General features: G+C 35.7%; 1 protein-coding gene across 1 annotated transcript; it reads left to right on the top strand.

Annotated features, from left to right (window-relative positions):
- The first annotated feature begins 12,934 nt into the window (after positions 1-12,934).
- On the top strand, positions 12,935-15,710 carry LOC109793075 (retrovirus-related Pol polyprotein from transposon RE1). The gene is made up of 3 exons (XM_020352544.2): positions 12,935-14,233; positions 14,800-14,913; positions 15,267-15,710. The coding sequence occupies exons 1-3, from the start codon at positions 12,935-12,937 to the stop codon at positions 15,708-15,710; spliced, it is 1,857 nt and encodes a 618-aa protein (XP_020208133.2).
- The last annotated feature ends 4,942 nt before the right edge of the window (positions 15,711-20,652 follow it).

The following is a 20,652-nucleotide window of genomic DNA, read 5'->3' on the forward strand; positions in this document are numbered from 1 at the left end:
ACGGGCCGTAGTGAAATCAATACGGCCGTACTGAAGTTTTTGAACTTCAGTACGGCCGTACCAAATTCAATACGGCCGTACTGTAGTTCAAAAACCCAGTACGGGCCGTATTGACCTCCCAGGCCGTATTGCGCCCCAATCCTATAAATAGGACGTCATTTGCACGTCCTCCCACACTTTTGAGACAGGTTTGGACCCTCTTGCTGAGGATTCTTGGGTTTTTGAGCTATTCTCTGCCCTAGGAACCTCTCTGAGAGCCAACCCGACTAAGTTCTTGAGTCATGAGCCTTGAAGCTTGAGACTCGAACAAGTCGAAGGGAAATCTCTTTGATTTCCATAGTTAATATTTGTTCTAGGGAAAGGAGCGAGCGAGCGTGTAGTGGGAAGGAGTGCCAAAAAGCCTCCTAACTCTTTTTGAATATATAAAAGCACGCTTCAAAGGTTTATTCCCAAAATCCTTTCTTTTACCGCTTTTTGATTGTTGCATTACACGTTTAAAGCTTTCATCATGTAAATATTATACTTATAATCGTTTCTAATAAATAGGGGTAATTTAGTAACTTTACACTATTATTTATGAAATAATCTGTCATAGGGAACCCGAAAGGGGCGTTGTGGGGTGCCACACCTTCCTCACGCGTAACCGACTCCCTTACCCAACTCTGGTTGTAATGGCCGAAGTTGATTTGCGAAAATCAATTGCCTTATATCTTTTTCCAATGTTTTGAGTAAAACATTGGTGGCGACTCCAAGAACCCCTTCTTTTTGCGAAAACCACTAATCCATGGAGGGTCCCGCTTGGGATTAACATGGATTGGTGAGAGTCATTTAAACAAAATTGTTAGCTCGATGAGGTCTCAGTTTGAGAATAAGTCGTTCTAACAATCCATCATCTTTCAAAACTTTAAAAAGAGTCCAACCATCGTCGCGAATGCCAATGTCCGTTTCGGCGGGTGGCGACAGTCCTAGGCAAAAATTAGGAATCTAAAAAGGATAAAAATAGCAAGTGATGATTCTCATAGTTGAAAGCTAAAAGGCGGCTTGAACACTTCTACAAGGGAACAAATTCTGTGAAGACTCTGCCTGAGACTCAGATATGTAGTTCAAGATAATTAGGAGAATGATTATAATAATTATCCAAGGAAATGTTTTAAATCATCCTACCTCCACTACTCATTCACTCTAAATCATCCTACCTCCATTAACCATTCATTCTAAATCATATTTTCCTTTCCTTTCTGTCTTGTCCAATCCTAATGATGTATATTGTTGATGGTTGTCAAAATTTAAACAAGTACAAAAAAAAATGAAGATGACCCGCTGGGATGAAAACCCGTAAAGGGCGTCCTAGGCAAAAATTAGGGCAAATGAAAAGAGAAAAAAAATACCCGCTAGGATACATCCTAGGCAAAAATTAGGGTTTCTAAGCAACAAAAAAAAAGAAAGTCCTAAGACGGTTCAATACATCAAACGGCCAATACAACTAAATATCGCGCATCAAGCAAAGCAATTTATTCGTGAGAAGGAGAAAAGGAAAGCCACCTTCTAAAAACAAAAAAAAGTTAAAACCAACATGCATTGAATACACCCAAAAGAATTTCACAGGGGGATTATTCAAAAAAAATAAACAAAAAAATAAACAAAAAAAATCTTGCATGAATAAGAATCCAACATTTTTTATTTTCTTGCATCCCAACAAAAGAGCAAAACAAAGACATAAGAAGAAAAAAGGCAAGCTTCAAACATGAAAGAGCCGAAGCTAAACAAAAATGAAATCCAGAAAAATCTACCACAAACGCCTGGAGAGGCATCACAATACTCACATGGCAGGGGCAACACCAAAATCTCTGTCAACCATCTACTCCTTTTCCCACCAACACAAGGGCACCACTTACCAACAATCCTCGTCAAGGGGTAATCACATCATCATCACCAGCAGACGGCCTGAAGAGGCTATGAAAATACTACGGCCTGTAGAGGCTATGAAAATACTACGGCCTGGAGAGGCTATAAAAATACTACAACCTGAAGAGGCTACGAAAATACTACGGCCTGGAGAGGCTACGAAAATACTACAACGACAAAGAAGGTTACCTACCTTTAGAATGGGCCGCCTGAAGCCCTAAATATCAGTCCAGCTTGGAGAGGCTGAGCTTAGAATATACTCCCTCTTCAACAAGCAACAAATAAAGGAACATTATCACAAGAGAGACAATGGAGCTTATACTCGAAGACTGAAGACCAGGTGTACAATTTGTCAGCCTTGTTACTCAATAGAGTACACAACTGCTCTGAAGGGTGAGGATACGAATAAATGCACCTATCTAAGGGAAATAGCGCAGAAGCACCAACACCAAAGAGGCGAAGAGAAGACCCGGACGAAATTCTACGTCTTTACTTGCCTGTGGAAAAGCAACACGTTACTATTCCAAAGGACAAGTAAAGAGGGGCAGCTGTAGACACCCAATTTCGTCCGGGGGGCATGCAAACAACGGGACAGGACTTTAGAGGGCCCAAAAGCCCAAACAAGCTAATTTTTAGAAGACTGGAACGGGCTGTTCCAAAATCGGAACGAGCCGTTCCCAATTTGGAACGGGCCGTTCCAAGTTTCTAAAAGGGCCTAAAACCCTAAACTGGAACGGGCCGTTCCAAAATTGGAACAGGCCGTTCCAAGTTTCTAAAAGGGCCTAAAACCCTAAACTGGAATGGGCCGTTCCAAAATCAGAATGGGCCGTTCCAAATTTGGAACGGGCCGTTCTAGGCTCTTTAAAGAAGGCTAAAACATACATTTGGAACGGGCCGTTCCCAAATTGGAACGGGCCGTTCCAAATAACAAAAAAGGCTTGAATTTTTAATTTGGAACGGGCCGTTCCATAATGACATTTATGTGTTAAACGTGCCTCTGGAACGGGTCGTTCCGATTTCAGAATGGCCCGTTCCAATACACTAAATTAACATCTAACGGCCAGATCCAGAACGGGCCGTTCCAATTTCGGAACGGGCCGTTCTGGACCCTGCTTGAAGCCTATAAATAGGCCGCTTGGGCACATTTCTGAGGGGACTCCAAATTTCGTCCAGAGCTCGAAATTTCTCTCTTTTTCTCTCTTTTTTTCTCTCTTTCTCTCTCTTGTATTTCTTGAGATTTTGTGAGGTATTTTAGTGTGAAAGGTTGCCACAAAGCACCTAGAATCTCCATTAACAAAGCTTGATATGAGGTATTTCCATCAAATCTTCTTCTCTCTCTTTTGTTTCTTATTTTTTATAAATATTGTTATAATAATTGCAATCATGTAGATATTTTAAGGTCAATTGTATAATTTAAATTTCAAACATGTAAATAGTTATTAATAAAAGGGGATTTAATATTTATATTATTATTGTTTATAACGCTAAACTTCATCATAGGGTACTAATTGAGGGCGTTGTAGGGGTGCTTAATACCTTCCCTACTCATAATCGACCCCCGAACCCAATTCTGGTTATCAAGGCCATTATTGGATTTTTAAAAGATTGTTCTTTTTCCAATGTTTTGAGTAAAACATTGGTGGCGACTCCATAGAACTTATTTTCAAAACCATCAATTTGGGATTAGTCTGGTGTCCGGGTATTCCTTAATTGATGAGATCTTTAAAAGAACGTCTAAACCATAGGTCGCGAGATCAAAAAAAATTTGGGTTGCGACAAGAGGTTTTTCCCAATTATATTTGTTTCTTCTATTTCTCTTCTTATATGAAATAATTGTATGGTTTGAGATCTCTATGGATTCCTATGGGAAACCCTAAGGGAATGTATTGGTGATTATAAGAGGAGACTATTTGAAAAGATAATTATGTGAGTAAATTGTGTAGTTTTAAATGTTTATTATATGAATTAGAGTGCTTTGTGAGTTCTTGAGAGAATCCTATGAGAAACAGGCAAAATATGAATATTTCCTGTTTTATTTTCTGATTGTTCTGTTGTATTCCTTATTGGATGAGGTGTACGAATATGTGTTTAATTTCGCGAATAGATGAGTTTTGATACGAATTAAAGTGCTCTGTGGAAATTGTGAATATGATGAGAAAATGTGAAATGTGAATGAGGACATGTGATAATGTGATATGACAATGACATGTGATAATATGATATGACAATGAGATGTGATAATGTGATATGACAATGAGATATGATAATGTGATATGAGAATGGATCGAGTCTTGATTGACATGCATCATGTGCATAAATGTTTTTAAGGGGACAATATGGAATACACTGCCAGGGAAGGCCCCCTTGTGTAAAAGCTTTGGGAATTAGTCCTTGGGGATAGCTTAGTTTGTAAGTCTCAGTCTTGCCCATTGTGTGCATGAGATGTATCTTGTGCGGCTTAGCTATCTCGAGGAGACCCTGGTAGTATGTTCTTCTACTAAGAGTGCGCAGAGGGTGTGACCCAACATGTACTCCTAGACTACTCTTCATGTATTGCTAGCGGCAATATGCCATGTGATATGTTACTGGCACCACATGCATGATAATATGTAGTTCGTGTCTATACATATGCATTTTTAATGATTATGATAAATTGATATTTTTATGTCTAGGATGAGTGGGATGTGATATTATTGCTAGTCTATCTATGTTATACATGTGTTGTTTGCGTTTGGCTAACCGGTGTATATTACTACACTTTGAGCCAGAGTGAGATGTTTCTCACTCCCTTTTCTCTTATGTTGTCTTTCTTTGACTGTCATACAGATGATTATCAGTATGAGGTTGAGGATGTTGGTGATGAAGCTTAGGCTTCTATGTTGGGATTTGCTCTAATAGGACATGTGACATCGGGGCGTAGATAGGATTAGATTAGGATGTTTTTATCAAATTATTTTGGAAACCTTATATTATTTCTTTGTAATTTTTGCTGATTAAGCTACTATTTAATTTATGGATGTGGTACTCTCTATCTAAACATGTTTGGTATTTCAATTACGAAAGATTGTGTTATTTAAATTTTATTATTTATGTGTTATGGTATGTGGCGTAGAGGGTGTCACACTAATTGTTTCTTATATCTGTTTTCCTTAAATTTAACTTGATTTTGGTTATTTAAATTTAATTTACCGTTCACATCAAATACTGAACATGTGATTATTCAAACTCTAAATTTACAAGTAACAATTAGTATAATAGAAATCAAAATCTACTTCACAAATCCCTGAGGATCGACAACCTTTTTACTATACTACAAAGACTTGGGTGCGCTTGCTCGGAAAACCAATAATAAGGAGCATCTTCTTATAATCTACAATCTCGACAACAGTGTTGAGTTCATCCTTAACGACCATCATCGAATGCCACCTCACCAGGGAGGAGTTTGAGCTCACAATTGACTACACCTCCATTGTATAGGACTAGCGGTGTTTTCTCCTTAAAGATCATCACCATTATGTAACACATTAAGACTATCACTACCTACTACAACTACTGCAGCAACAATGAGTGAGACACCTCTTGAAAAAAGGGAGGTCAATGATTCAGCTCCACCACTAACAATAGCTAGGACACAATATTCCATGACCTAGAAAGGGTGTGCATGAAGAGTATGATGAAGTGGCAATAGTGAAATGCATTTCAAAATTTTGTTTAAAACTTTTAAAAAATTTACCTGCGTGACAATGGTGAAGTGGAATATAATAAATATAATATGTATTTTATTTGTTACGATAGATGTTTTTAATGGGAGTTGACAACAAAAACTATTTTTAAAACATTAAAAAAGGTTAAAGGTGAAACAACAACAAAAAAGTTTGTAAAGACTAAAAGTGATAAATTATAAGAACAAAAATTATATTTAAGCCTAAATAGTATAATAAATACATTCATCTATTACAAATGATACATTCAATTTAATATATAGACACACATAAGACTTAATATGATATGATTATATTCATTATTAAGTTATCATCTTATACATTAATCTTTCTATACTTCGAAAAAATGAGTATATTTGTTAACATTAAAACATAAATTTTGAAGGATCCTCATTTGTCCCTTGATCTAATGAATGCATGTAACTAAAGATAGATTGTGTGTTCATCTTCTAACCCTTCCATTCCGAAATTGCATTCAATAGGTAATATATTTCAGTCGTTCTCTATTTGGATGAAAACTATAAAGGATAAAAAAGAAATCTTTCTAGATTTTTATGAGAACCCATTATTTAGAAAGCTTTAACACCCTGAAGTGAAAGATGTAGTTTAGAAGATAAAGTATAATTGTAATAGTTTGTTAGAAAATCAACAATGGAGATTATTGGATATCGAAATGTATCCATTCTATTATACAGATATCCCTTCATAATCATGTTATAGGTGATAGTTGGGTTAAAATACTAGTGCTCTGGTGGATATAAGTTAATTGATTATATAACACCCTAATTTTCATACTTTATACTAATAATATTTTAGAAATTATTTCGATATTTTCATGAATTTATGAAGGAATTTTTAGTATCATTTAATTATTTATATGAGCACTATTTTGTTATAAAGCATGATTTGTAATTATTATTTTCATTAGTGATATGGAATGTATTTTTATGAAATGTATTTATAAAGGATTATGCTCGTGTTATTTATTAAAAAGAAAGAAAGATGTTTTAATTATATTATTTTATGAGAAGGGAAGGGAGAACGTAGTAGTCTTTTGTTAACTTTTATTATTATTACTATTCATTTATTAATTTAGAAAAAGGAGTTAAGGGAAGTTATCAAAAGTTATAGAGTCATTTTTTATGTATTCATTTTTCTGCTCATTTTCTTCTTATGTTTTTTGAAGAACAAGGAGAACCCAAAGAAGAGGAACACTCGGATTCTAGTCGTGCTTCATCTTCTTCTCATCATTGTAAGGGGCGAGTGAGAACCTCACTTGGCGGTGTAGGAATAATTGTTGAGTAGAAGGATTGACCCCAATCCCTTGCATGATACATGTTTCTAGGAACTAGCTAAATGTGAAAGTTTTCTGTTTGGATGATTATTATTTCTGTTGTGTTCCTTGTTGAATGTTAAGTATGATTCTATGTTTAATTTTTAAAATAGATAGGTTTTTATATGATTTAGAGTGCTCTATGGGTTCTTGTGAAAAACCTTATGAGAAACAATTAGGAATATGATCTTATGACAAGAATTGAGGTATTTTATGCAAATTTGAGTATGGATTCGTGTTCTGGGTGTTAATCAAAGTATTTGTACCAAATAAATTGTGTAAATATGTGTTTATATGTGAAAATTTGTGTGATTGCAAAGTCTGGGTTTTCAAGCTTGTGTTGGGGTGTCGGGCGCCGTTATTCGCATTAGGCGCAGGAAAGTTGGGCCAGGCTCAGGAAAGTTGAGCCGAGCTTAGGAAAATTGAGCCAGGCGTAGGAAAGTTGCGTCATGCGTAGGAAGCCTCACCGTGCGGGTTTCTCCACTTTAGGCACGACATCAATTTCGTCAGGCACACTCAAGGGCGCGCCAAGGGTGTTGCTCTGCTTTTGGTGCGGCTTTTAATTCGTCGGACGCGAGTTAGGATGCATCAAGCGTGACCCTAGTTCATGTTTTACATGTTTTATATGCTTATAAATGGTTAATTGAGTTAGTGATGTACAACTAATGATTTGATGTGAATTATATGCTATTGTGAATACTATGAATGTGAAAACTAATGTGTGTGTGACCGTATGACTATGACTATGAGAATGTAAAACGTGATGAAATGGGATAAGACATGAAATTCTATAACAAGTGAAATAATGAGTCAATGAAGTGTGAATGTGTGACATGCATCACGTGCATCTATGTGACGGGTACAATGTGGAGTACATCATTAGGGACAACCCTCCTTGTGTAACAGCTTGGGGGAGTCCTGGGGGATAATGTAGTTTAGATGTCTTGATTTCACCCATTTGTGAGCATGAGACGTAACTTGTGCAACTTTGCTATCCCGACCAGACCCTAGTAGTACATCTTTTTAGTTGAGAGTGTATGGGTAGCTCCCTACATGTACTCCTAGACTACCTTAGGTGTGTTGTTTAGGTAGCAAACTAGTGATATGTGATATGTGACTGGAGCCACATGCATACATTTATGAGTCGAGTCTCTAACATCATTGCATGATGAATGACTATGTATGTGTAACTTGAATTTGCACCTGGTTAATATATAACTATGATTGTACTTAGTATTGTGTGTGTGTGTTGCTTGACTGTTATTTTTACACCTTAACCTAAGTAAGATGTTTCTCACTCTCTTATTTGTTCTATGTGTGTATTCTATTATGTTGCAGATGACCATCAACATGAGGATGTTGGTGATGAAGCTTAGACTTCAATTAGGCGTGCTCTGATAGGATATGTGACATCGAGGCGTAGTTAGGACTAGTTTAGGATGTTGTTTCCAATGAACCGTTTTCAAAAAATTAGTTTCATTCCTTTGTAATTTCTACATTTGAGCTAGTGTTTATAAATTTATGAATGTGAATCTTTTACGTTAGATATTTGAAATTTTGGTTTTATTTATAAAAGATTTTAATGATTCTTATTTATTATGTAATTATAAATGTAGGGTAGAGGGTGTCACAGATTAAGTTTAGGAGTTGATCGAGTAAATGGTTAAATTTTTTAGTTATGGATAGGCAAATCAAGTTCAAGAGCTAAGGAGATGTAATCAAAGCAAAAAAAAGATAGGAAGATACGGGTCGGGTAGAGATGATATTAGGTCAACAATATTCGTAGTATGGTTCATACTCTCCTAGCTTAGAACTCATGAGAAAACAAGCAGATGATTTAAATTTGTCTTGCCTTAGGAAAAATGTATGACTAGATAATTTAGGTGAGCCATTAAGTGGTCAACAATGCCTAGCACAGTCCTTATGAACGTTATTTTCTATAAATGAAAAGGGCTTCTTTTTGTAATTTTATTTAAAGAAAAAAAATTTGCATAAGGATTTAAGGTAACAAATGGTTAACCATTAAACACTTGTACAACAACATTATTAATTATTGCATATGTATTTCTTAACATTTTATCAAAAGATGATAACTTTCATTTTTTTATGCATTTTATTAAAAAAATATATCCTTATACAAAATTAATTTAACAAATAGCTAGTCATCAAATTCTCACAATCAAATAATGTCAAAAATAAAACTATTATTCAATTGATACTATTAATTATTGTATATTTAAATATTTTTTTAATAAAAAAACATTTTTATACAAGGTCTTCATTTTGATATAACATTAAAATATATGATAGCAACTGGCTATTCATATGCCTATGATTATTTATTCAAATGACATCAAGATTACATTTATTATTCAATGATATCATTAATTTTGAAAATGAAAAAGTAATTATTTTTTATGTGAAGAAATGAAAAAAAAAAAAACTAAGATCAACCGAAACATCAAAATATTAAAAAATAAATGGCAATATTGAAGCTTATTGTGAAAAAAAAACCTAATAAAAAAAAGACTAAAGGAAAAAATTATACAAACCTCCGTGTGATATGAACACAAGAATTTCACAAATTCATAATATAAAAAGGGGGGAAATGCAAACTAAATAAAGAAAAAAAAACTTGACTTATAAAGCTAAATGAGATCAATGAAAAAACAAAAGAAATGCATAGCATTATGAAGTAAACTATTATTATTAAGTTAATGAAAAGTAATACATAAAAAGAAAAGGCATTTTTATCTGACATATACAAATTAAATTGACATGGTGAAATACATCAACATCACATATATACTTTCAGCTTAAAACATTTTTCAGAACATTCTTCTTGTGATGTTTTTCTTTGTGATTTTTCTCCCTCTCTAAAGAGTACATTTTCTCTTCTTAAATAGCCAAAAGAATGCAACCGTTGGTAACAAACTTATCTCTTTAGACCAAGTATTTTCGACAAGTTTCTCTTTTTTTTTGGTACTAGTCACTAATCACTAAAAGTGATCATTACTGTTTTATCTTTATCAAAATTGACTCATATGACTTCCTTACTTTTAGCTTGGTGACTCTTGGCTCTCCTTTGATTGTACTAGACTTATTCTCTTGTAATGGTCAAATCTTCTAAATTTTTTCTAAATTAAAAATATGTTGATCTTGTGACAAGTATATAGGCATCACAATCTAACCCGCTATTGTGGGTACCTGCCCGAAGCCTCCCCGGTTTGATAGGGAAAACTCGTTGTCGGGTTCAGGTTTTTCTCGATTGATAAAATCGGGGACAAGGGCCAGGACGAACATGTTAATACCCGCCCCGCCCCGACCCCGTACCCGCCTCACCCCCGCCCCACTTAATAATATAATTAAAATTTTATTTGTATGAATATATATATAAACCAAAATTAGAAATATTTATATGTAAAAATTTGTATTTTTTACTTTTCTTTTATTTATTTAAAATTTATTCATATATATTTAAAAGAAAATAAAAATAAAAGATAGGAGCGGAGGCAGGGGTAGGGCGGGAAAACCCAAACCCACCGGGAACGGGGATGGATACCCAGATTTTACCCCCAGCGGGTATTGGGGGCGGGGGCGGGGCGGTTTAAATTTGTGGGGGCGGGGGCGGGAAACGTAAAACCGCCCTCGCCCCGCCCTGTTGCCATGCCTATACAAGCATACCAAATCAACTTGTAACAGTGATGAGAAAGGTCATCTCCTCAAGAATTGAGTTTAATTGATTGATTCTCAATTAGTTTAGATAAGTAAGAAATGAATATATACACTACATTCATACATGTTCAACGTTTTATTCATTAAACTTAAAGTTCAAATTAATGAAACTTAAAATAAGTGTCAAACATGTAAATAAGTATTAGAGAAATTCATATATGATATGTTTGGGACTATATTACACCTACTACCCCTTTTTTGTAACTTTACTAGACATACATATGTTAATCTTTCTCCTACAATACTATCTAGGATTTTAGTCACTAAATACTAATTCCTTAGTAGAGAAATTATAAATTTTTCATCTTAAATATCAATTCCTTGCATATTCAAAAGGGAGAACTTGCATTAAGAAAATCTTTTAAAGACTAATGATTTTAGCTCTATTTAAAGCAACTTAAACCATTAGGTGATTCATTTTAAATCATGATTTAGAAAATATTTTTTAATCAAGTTCTAAATATGAGCAATCAACACATAAAGAAATTAAGAACATAAATGAATCACTAATAAGTAGAAGAGATCATAACATATATGTGAAAATCAAGAGTTACATTAAGGTGCAATAGATTACATGCATCAAATCTAGAAAAGAAAAAATTAGATACTCATTTCTATGAGAACCAACTAAGATAAGAAGAAAAAAAGAAGAATCTAGTAGAAATTGACATCATTTTTGTTTCTGAACCATTAGAATTGCTACCAAAATCTTCAACTTTGATGGTCTTTAAGGTTAGGGAGAGAATGATGGGTGAGGTGTGAAAGTTTAAAGAGAGTATTTTAGGTCTTGCTCTTTTCCCCCTTTTATATCATGATTTGTAACGAGATTATTTGCTATCACAAATTGGCTTAAACAATTTCAAAATGGCTCATGCCCTTTTTGAATGCTTCACCATGAAGAAAGTAAATGGATTAAGCCCTTCTAAAATGGCTTAAGCCTTTTTCAATAGATTGAAATCAATTATTTTGAAATGATTTAATTCCTTCTATTTTGGCTTAATCCTTTTTAAGTTAGTAGAGACAAACATTTTTCTGCATAAGTCTTTTCTAACTTCATTTTTTTCCTCTTATATTTTGTCTTGATTTCTCTCCTTTTAACTTATAAAGCAAAATCACCATAATTAACCAAAAAGTACTATAATTTATTGGATTGAGCTTCTATATTATAATTGCATAACTATATATTCACATCCTTGGGAAAAGTTTTAAGGAACAAGGGGTGAAAGCATGTCATTTTACACAAATAATATTAATAATATTCAAGTAAAAATGACACTAACAAAATATACTTGGATAAAACTGGTGACTCACAATATTAAATTTTAATAATCCAACCATTAAATTAAAATTTCTAAATGAATAGATAAGTTTACAAATTTTATAAAATTTTAAAATTATTTAATTCTTTATTACATTAATTCAAATTAACTCATGTTTATAAAAACATATTATATGTTAATTCCAATTAATGAAATATCAAATAGTTTTCAAATTTTATAAACTTTTATAAATTTAATCTATTTATTGAAAAATTATAATTTAATAGTTAGATCATTAAATTAATATAAAATATAAATTATTAAGTAAAGTAACTCTACTAAACTTACTTTTAAAATAAATGAATTCATACTTATATATATATATTCACCAACATATTTTTTTTAATTAGAGTATATTAACAACTTATACCAAAACTTTGTAACCAAAAACTCATTCATACCTTTTATTCTATCAAAATTATTGAGGTTTATTATCGTAATTTATAATATATTTTTTAAAAAGTATTAAAAAAATAGTGTTTTTGTCTCCTGGTCTATTCCACTTTTCTTTCCATGCAATCAACAATTTCGAGTTCTATGGAGTGCCACGATCTTTGAACAAAAAAAAAACACTAAATAAAAATAGTACAGGCCATATTCTCTCATTAACAAAAAATCACTTAACCTTCATGCATTGAACCACTATGGATGCATGCTAAAAAAAACACATGTAAAAGTAACTTTACTTGGTTGTTAGAAAAGTTAGTTGAGTTGTTTTGTGTCCATCTATATATATATATATATATATATATATATATATATATATATATATATATATATAGCATAGTCTCTCTTTTGTATTGTATTAGGTTTTCCTTTCAATAATAGAAGAGGTTTCTTTCTCCTCTTTCTCTGTTCTCTCAAAAGGAGAATTATTCCTTTACATGGTATTAATTACGCCACGATCCTAGGTCTTTCTCATGGCTTCCACAGAAACTCCCTTTCACCCTCATGTCTTCTCCAATGTGATCTCATCCAAATTAATGGATGATAATTTTCTCACCTGGATGCAACATGCAGAAGTGACGATCAAGGGTTTTTGCTTGCAAAGACACATCGATGGAGCGAAATCAATTCCTGCAAATTTTTTTACTACAGATGATGAACGGGAGGGTTCGGTAAATGTTGCATTCGAAAATTATGAGCAACAAGACAATCTATTGAAATATTGGTTGCTTGAATCTATGGATCCACAATTTAAGATCCGTATGGTTGGATGCGTATGGTCGCATCAGATCTGGCATGCTTTGAAAGTGTATTTCACTTCTCAGACAAGAGCACGTGTCAAGCAATTAAAAATTCAACTTCGCAATGTCAAGAAAACTGGATCGATCGCCGAGTATCTCGTACAGGTGAAACAAATCATCGAGACCCTGGCTGCAATTGGATCGTCGTTATCAGTTAAAGATCACATAGATGCAAACTTTGATGGTCTTGACGAAGAATATGATGGATTCATCACTTCGTGTATCACATGTACTGAAGCATACACTATTGCGAAAATTGAAGCTCTATTGATGCATCAAGAAGAACATCTTGAGAGGCATAAGAAACATGAGTTGTCCACTCCTCAAGCAAATGTTGCTCAATTTCAACACAAGAAAGTTAATCTTGTGACCAATCGTAGGCATGGACGTGGTCAGAATCATGGAAGAGGCAGATCTGGCCGCTCGAATCAAAATAGCTTTGGTGGAGGTCGTGGGCAACGAATTCAATGTCAATTGTGTGGCAAATTGGGACATTCTTCCTATCATTGCTGGTCTCGTTTTGATGAAAATCTACCAGATCCTAAGACTACTCAGAACAACACATCTGATGCTATTATACAAGAGCCTCTCAATCAAGCTATGATAACAATCTCCGCAACTCAATCTTCTCTGGATGACACATGGTACCCGGATACAGGTGCAACAAATCATTTTACTAATGATTTATCAAATCTAATTATCAAAACTCCTTATATAGGATTAGAGAAGGTAGTAGTTGGTAATGGTAATTGCCTAAGTATCCATAATACTGGCACAAAACTCAAAAATCATTCCAATAACTTTGCTTTTACTCTTAATAAGTTGTTACATGTATCGAATATCACTAAAAACCTATTAAGTGTTGCAAAATTTGCAATAGAAAACTCATGTTTCTTTGAATTTCATTCCACTGCTGCTTTGTTAAATCTCGGGGCTCTTGGAAGCTTCTGCTACAAGGGAAACTTAAAAATGGTCTATATGCTTTTGAGAATTTGCAAATTGTTCATCCTAATAATGATTTTCCTATTTCAGCTTTATATTCATCTAACACATGTAATAGTTTACCAATTTTGCACTTTAGGCTAGGCCATTGTGCAAACAAAATTGTCAAGCATGTCTTAAAACAATGTAATATCCCTATACCAATACATGACAATGCTTCTATGTGTGGTTCTTGTTGCGTAGGAAAAATGCATAAATCTATATTAATTTCTATTTTTGAAACTGTCTATATTGAGCCATTGTAGTTAGTATATTCTGATATTTGGGGACCATCACCCATACCTTCAAAAGAAAGATATAGATATTACATATTGTTTCTTGATGCATATTCGAAATTCTCTTGGGCTTACTTCTTAAAATATAGGTCTCAAGCATTCAACTCTTTTCTTGAATTTAAAAAGATGGCAAAGTTACAATTTTAAAAGAAATTGAAAATTCTTCAAACAGATGCTACAAAAGAATACCAAAGTTTTAGTTTTGTACTCAAAGAGAATGGCATAACTCATAGATTTATTTGCCCTCACACGCATGAGCAGAATAGTGCTCCTGAGAGGAAGCATCATCACATTACTGAAACATGTCTCACTTTATTAGCTGAATCTGGTTTGTCGTTTGATTATTGGTGTTATGTGTTTGCTTATGCTATATTTGTTATAAATCGCATTCCTACACCTATTCTAAAATTAAAATCTCCTTCCGAAACTTTATTTCATAAGAAACCATATTACAGTATATTTAGAAGTTTCGAATGTAGGTGTTATCCATATCTTAGACCTTATAATCAATATAAAATGGATTATCGGTCTAAACCATGCATCTTTCTAGGTTATAGTTGTAATCATAAGGGTTATAAATGTCTTGATTCAACAGGAAGAATTTATATTGTTAAGCATGTTGTACTTGATGAATTTGATTTTCCTATACATAGTAAAATACACGAAGATCTAAGTTGTCATCCTACTTCCAGTAATACACATCCTTCTATTATACCTATTGTTTCTAGTTGTCTCAAATTGAGGATACTCCTCCACCTACAAGTCATTTGACCAATATCCCTGTGGTTCTGCTTCCTAACAATGTAGGAACTATTTTAACTGAAAATACACATAATTCCACTGTTGAGACTAATTCTAATACAAGTCCTAGCCATGGAGCTACACCCTTAGTCATCAATAATCATCTTATGGTCACAAGAGGCAAGGTTGGAAATTTTAAACCAAAGGTCATGGTTGCTGAAATGGAACCAAGTACAGTTAGAGAAGCTCTTCAATCTCCTAAATGGGTTCAAGCTATACACGAAGAACTCAACGCCTTAGTCAAAAATCAAATGTGGGATCTTGTCTGTAGGAAACCCGTGGGATCCAAGTGGATTTTTAGGCTCAAACACAATCTTGATGGAAGCATTTCTAAACATAAGGCAAGGCTAGTGGCAAGAGGATTTACCTAGCAACATGGTTTGTATTATCAAGAAACTGTTAAGTTAGACAAAGAAATTCCCAACACGGTTTTGAACATCACAACTATAATGCATATTGTTATTACTAACTGTAGACCCCTAAAATTGTCCGGGTCGGAAATAAAGCTTGAAGACTCTCGAAGACTGAAGGATAATCAGCCAGAAGGACTCCTCGAAGGCCCTAGGAGGGTTCTCTGTAGGTCTAGAGGTCTTAGAATAGCTCAAAATAAGGAAGTGGAGGGAAAAAGCCCAATACGGCCGTACTGAACTTAATACGGCCGTATTCAAGCTTCAATACGGCCGCAGCGAAACTCAATACGGCGTATTGAAGTTTCTGAAACTTCAATACGGCCGTACTGAAGTCAATACGACCGTATTGACACTTCAATACGGTCGTACTGAAGTCAATACGACCGTATTGACACTTCAATACAACCGCAGCGAACTCAATACGGGCGCATTGAAATTTCTGAATTTCAATACGACCGTATTGAACTTCAATACGACCGTATTGAAGTTCAAAAATTTCAATACGGCCGTATTGCCCCTGTAGGCCGTATTGCGCCTATTCCCTATAAATATGACGTCAATTGGACGTCATTCCACACTTTTTGAGATAGTTTCAACCCTCTCCTTGAGTATTCTGGGGTTTTTGAGCAGTGTTCTGCCCTAGAAATCACTCGGAGAGTTGATCCGACGAAGTTCTTGAGCCCCGAGCCATTTTGCTGGAGGATCGAACCTAGTCGAGGGGAAATCTTTTTGATTCCCTTAGTTAAAATTTTGTTCTAGGAGAGCGAGGAGCGGGCTTGTAGAGCGAGGGAATGCCAAAACGCTTCCCAGTTCTTTGCAATATATAAAAGCACGCTTCAAGAGGTTTCCCTTCAATCCTTCCTTTTACTGCTTTCTGTGTGCATATTTAAACTGTCATCATGTAGATAGTCAATTTATAATTGCTTAGAATAAATAGGGGTAATTTAGTAATTTTACGTTGTTATTTTAGAAAATAATCTGTCATAGGGAACCCGAAAGGGGCGCTGTGGGGTGCTAACACCTTCCCCACGCGTAACCGACTCCCTTACCCAACTCTGGTTGTAGTGGCCAAAGTTGATTTTTAAATCAATTGCCTTATCCCTTTTTCCAATGTTTTGAGTAAAACATTGGTGGCGACTCCACGAACCCTCCTTTTATGAAAACCACTAATCCATGGAGGGTCCCGCTTGGGATTAACATGGATTAGTGAGCCTTTTAATAAAATTGCTCGTTTGACGAGGTCTCAGTTTGAGAATAAGTCATTCTAGCAATCCACTATTTTTAAACAAATAAACGAGTCCAACCATCCTTCGCGAATGCCGAAAGCCCGTTTCGGGCCGGTGGCGACAGATGGCGACTCCACTGGGGAAGCCTCGAGAGTCAGTCCCATTTAGTGACAGATTATTTTTAACAAATAATAGTTAAAATTACTTTATTACCCCTCACTTGTATGATAACATGTTTATCTATTTGGCCTTAATAACTGTTGTATGTTTAATTTTCCGCAATTGTTTGAAATAAAATTGCACACAAACCTTTGCACACAACAGTTCCCTCTATACCCGGGGGCATGAGTGATTAACCATAGGGAGTGGATGTTAGTACGGCCGGTTGTCGAATGGGTCTATAGGTGCCCGTAGACCGTTGTCGGAAAACATCACTCAAGGTGATAACCATGAACTTGAGTCCGACGGTGCGTTGGAACTTTCCATCGACCTACGACGAGAGGAATTGGGTCCCTATAATGGGGGCACCTTGGGGGCCTTTGACCAAGTGAGAACAGTTAGATCCTCCTTGAATATGCACTTTTCTGCAGGAGACCCCTACCTCGTGATTCGCTCGTGACTGTTCGTGGATGAGTGAATTGTTTGTGTAAATGTTTATGTGCAATTGTTTGTGCATTAATAAATAACCTCGTGATAAGGTCTAAAAATAATCCCCATGCATAAAAAACCATGACATGAGAGGAAAGACCATGTGCGAAAATATAACAAAAGTGAGGAGCATGTACATCATTACCAATAAGACATCATGCATCCTCATAAAAACATACATTTTAGGGTCACCAATACCTCTTGACATGAGTGAAAGAGACCCATGACTATAGAGATTCTCCGTTGGGGAGAAATCATAGATAAAGAAGGGTGGTAAACTTCTGTCTTAAAAAGGCAGCGCCTTAAAGATGGAGGTTTATCAAGCTCATGTTAAAGAGTGTATTCATTCCATAAAATAAACTAACTAAACATTCATTTTAGAAAGTGGCTGGTCATCTCTCTGTCCTTACGCGCGCACAGAAAATCAAGAAAATGGAAGCATTGGAGGAGCAAAACAAGAAGCTCACAACCGAGCTTTCACAGCTTAAAGAGCAGATGGCGCAAATGATGGAACTCATGCGTCATCACAACATCCATGATTCTCATCATAGTGATCATGGGTCCCATCATGAGGGAGAGGAGGAGGAGCATGAAGAAGATCCTCCACATGCCATACCTCTTGGGGCTGGAATTATGATCAAAGAGCCCGAGGTTTCAAAAGAACAATTCCACGCCCTAGAGGATCGGTTGAGGGCTATGGAGGGGCATGACTTCGATATTAAAGATGCCGCCGACATGTGTTTAGTGAGGGATATTCAATTCCCTCCCAAATTTAAAGTGCCAGATTTCCCGAGATACGTGGGATCGACTTGCCCCAAGAGTCATCTCACCATGTACTGCCGAAAGATGGCTGCATATGCCACAAACGAAAAGCTCTTGATCCACTGCTTCCAAGAGAGCTTGGCTGATACCGCGCTCAACTGGTATATGCAGCTAGATGGAAATCAAGTATGTACATGGAGGCAGTTGGCCGACGCCTTTCTCAAGCGCTACAAATACAACATCGACCTAACACCTGATAGGTCAGATCTTCAAGCCTTGAGTAAGAAAAATGATGAATCTTTCAAGGCGTACGCCCAACGATGGAGGGAGTTGGCGGCACAGATAGAGCCCCCGCTGTCAGATAAGGAGATGGTGTCCTTATTCATCAACTCGTTGACTGGTCCCTATTACGATAAAATGATAGGGAACACAACGACACTCTTCTCGGACATCATCACCATTGGGGAGAGAGTGGAACAAGGACTTAAAAGTGGGAAGCTGGCTAAGCCTTCCCAATCATATGAAGCTAAGAAGGTCTTCGGGAAGAAGAAAGAGGGAGAAGTCAATGCTATAACCATACCCTCGGCTACTTCCACTTCGAAGTCGGGAAGATCGCAATTCACCCCTGTGAAGAAGTTTGATAAACTTCCGACCACTTATAGCGATCTCCTGCCGAAGCTAGTAGAAGCCAAACTTCTAGCTCATGTTCCACCAAGGAAGATCGACCCACCTTACCCCGATTGGTACAAGCCACAAGACAAATGTTTATACCATTCGGGGGCACCAGGGCATTCAACAGAGAAATGCCTAGCTCTCAAATACAAGGTCCAAAACCTTATTGATGCCGGGTGGGTCACCTTCGATTCGACAGCGCCCGATGTGAGCAAGAATCCTCTGCCAAAGCAGGAGTAGAGAGAAGAACAAGCCACGATAGGGCCCCTTCATATTTCTCTTTTAGGGACTCATGATCAGTACCCGAGATCATGAGAACCTTTTCATGTAAATAAGGGTTTTTGTACAGTTTTAATACATATCAATAAAGAGGCATTTTTCACATTATTCTCTTTTTTGTTCTTTTCTCTCTTTCCTCATTAACATTAATAATTCTAAACCTAAACAGAACCAATAAAATAATTATGTCTGTAATTGTTCGCTCTGACCGGGATCCGAAGGTGAAAGGGTTGAGTTGGACAGTGATGAGGAAACCATTTCTCCGGATCTGCAAAGATTGCTAGATCAAGAAGCTTGTCAAGAGAAATTGGAGACTATAAATTTGGGGCATGGCCGAGAGAAAAAAAGAGGTCAATATTGGGACCCATATCAGTGATGAAATAAGGACACATGCTTCCGCTATGATTATAATAAAATCATTCTTCATTGCTTCTTTTCTTGCTTATAATAAAATTCTAAACCACATTATCTTTAACCCTGTTTGAATAAACATGAATGAGGTTAAAATCATCTTAATAATAATAAACCCACATCATTTTTATGTGGAAGTGTGTGTGACAACTTGGAGCACCTTCCCTTGGCCTTGACAAGTGCCATCATGGATAAAAATAAATCCTTCAAAATAAAAGAAGCTCGGCAGGAAACCCAAAAAGGGGTCTGCGCAAAAATAAGAGCAAAAGACCCGCTAGGAATCCCACAAAAGGGTGACCTAGGCAAAAGTTAGGGTTGCAAAAATGAACAAAAACAAAAGTCCGCTAAAACGCCACAAAAGGGTGTTTTAGGCAAAAATAAGGACAATCAAAAAACAAAAGAAATCCATGATGGTACCATGAACCGAATTCAAAAAGAAAGGTTCAAGAGCAGCTATCCAAGTTGTCAAAATCACAACGTCAATAAACAAAGATTTTCTTAATTTCATAAGTGTTTAATCAAGCAAGCCTAAACACATAAGCCTACCTTGGCCATCCATTCTTACAAAAACCATTTTTGAAAAATAATCCCCTCTAAAACACAAACTTTTGAAAAATATACCCTTTCCTTCTTTTCTCTCTTGTCCCAACGATTTTAGAATAATCTAGTGGAAGCATGGAGAAATAAATCATCACTGATAATGGATCTAATCTGAACAACCAAATGGTGGAAGAACTGTGCCAAGAATTCAAAGATCCAACACAACTCTTCCCCATATCGGCCAAAGATGAATGGGGCAGTCGAGACAACCAATAAGAACATCAAAAAATAGTGCAAAAGACGGTTGTCTCATTTAAAGACTGACACGAGATGTTACCCTTCGCTCCTTATGGCTATAGGACTTC

The sequence above is a fragment of the Cajanus cajan genome, chromosome 3 (genome assembly GCF_000230855.2).
Source record: "Cajanus cajan strain Asha chromosome 3, NIPB_CcT2T_4, whole genome shotgun sequence".
NCBI lineage: Eukaryota > Viridiplantae > Streptophyta > Magnoliopsida > Fabales > Fabaceae > Cajanus > Cajanus cajan.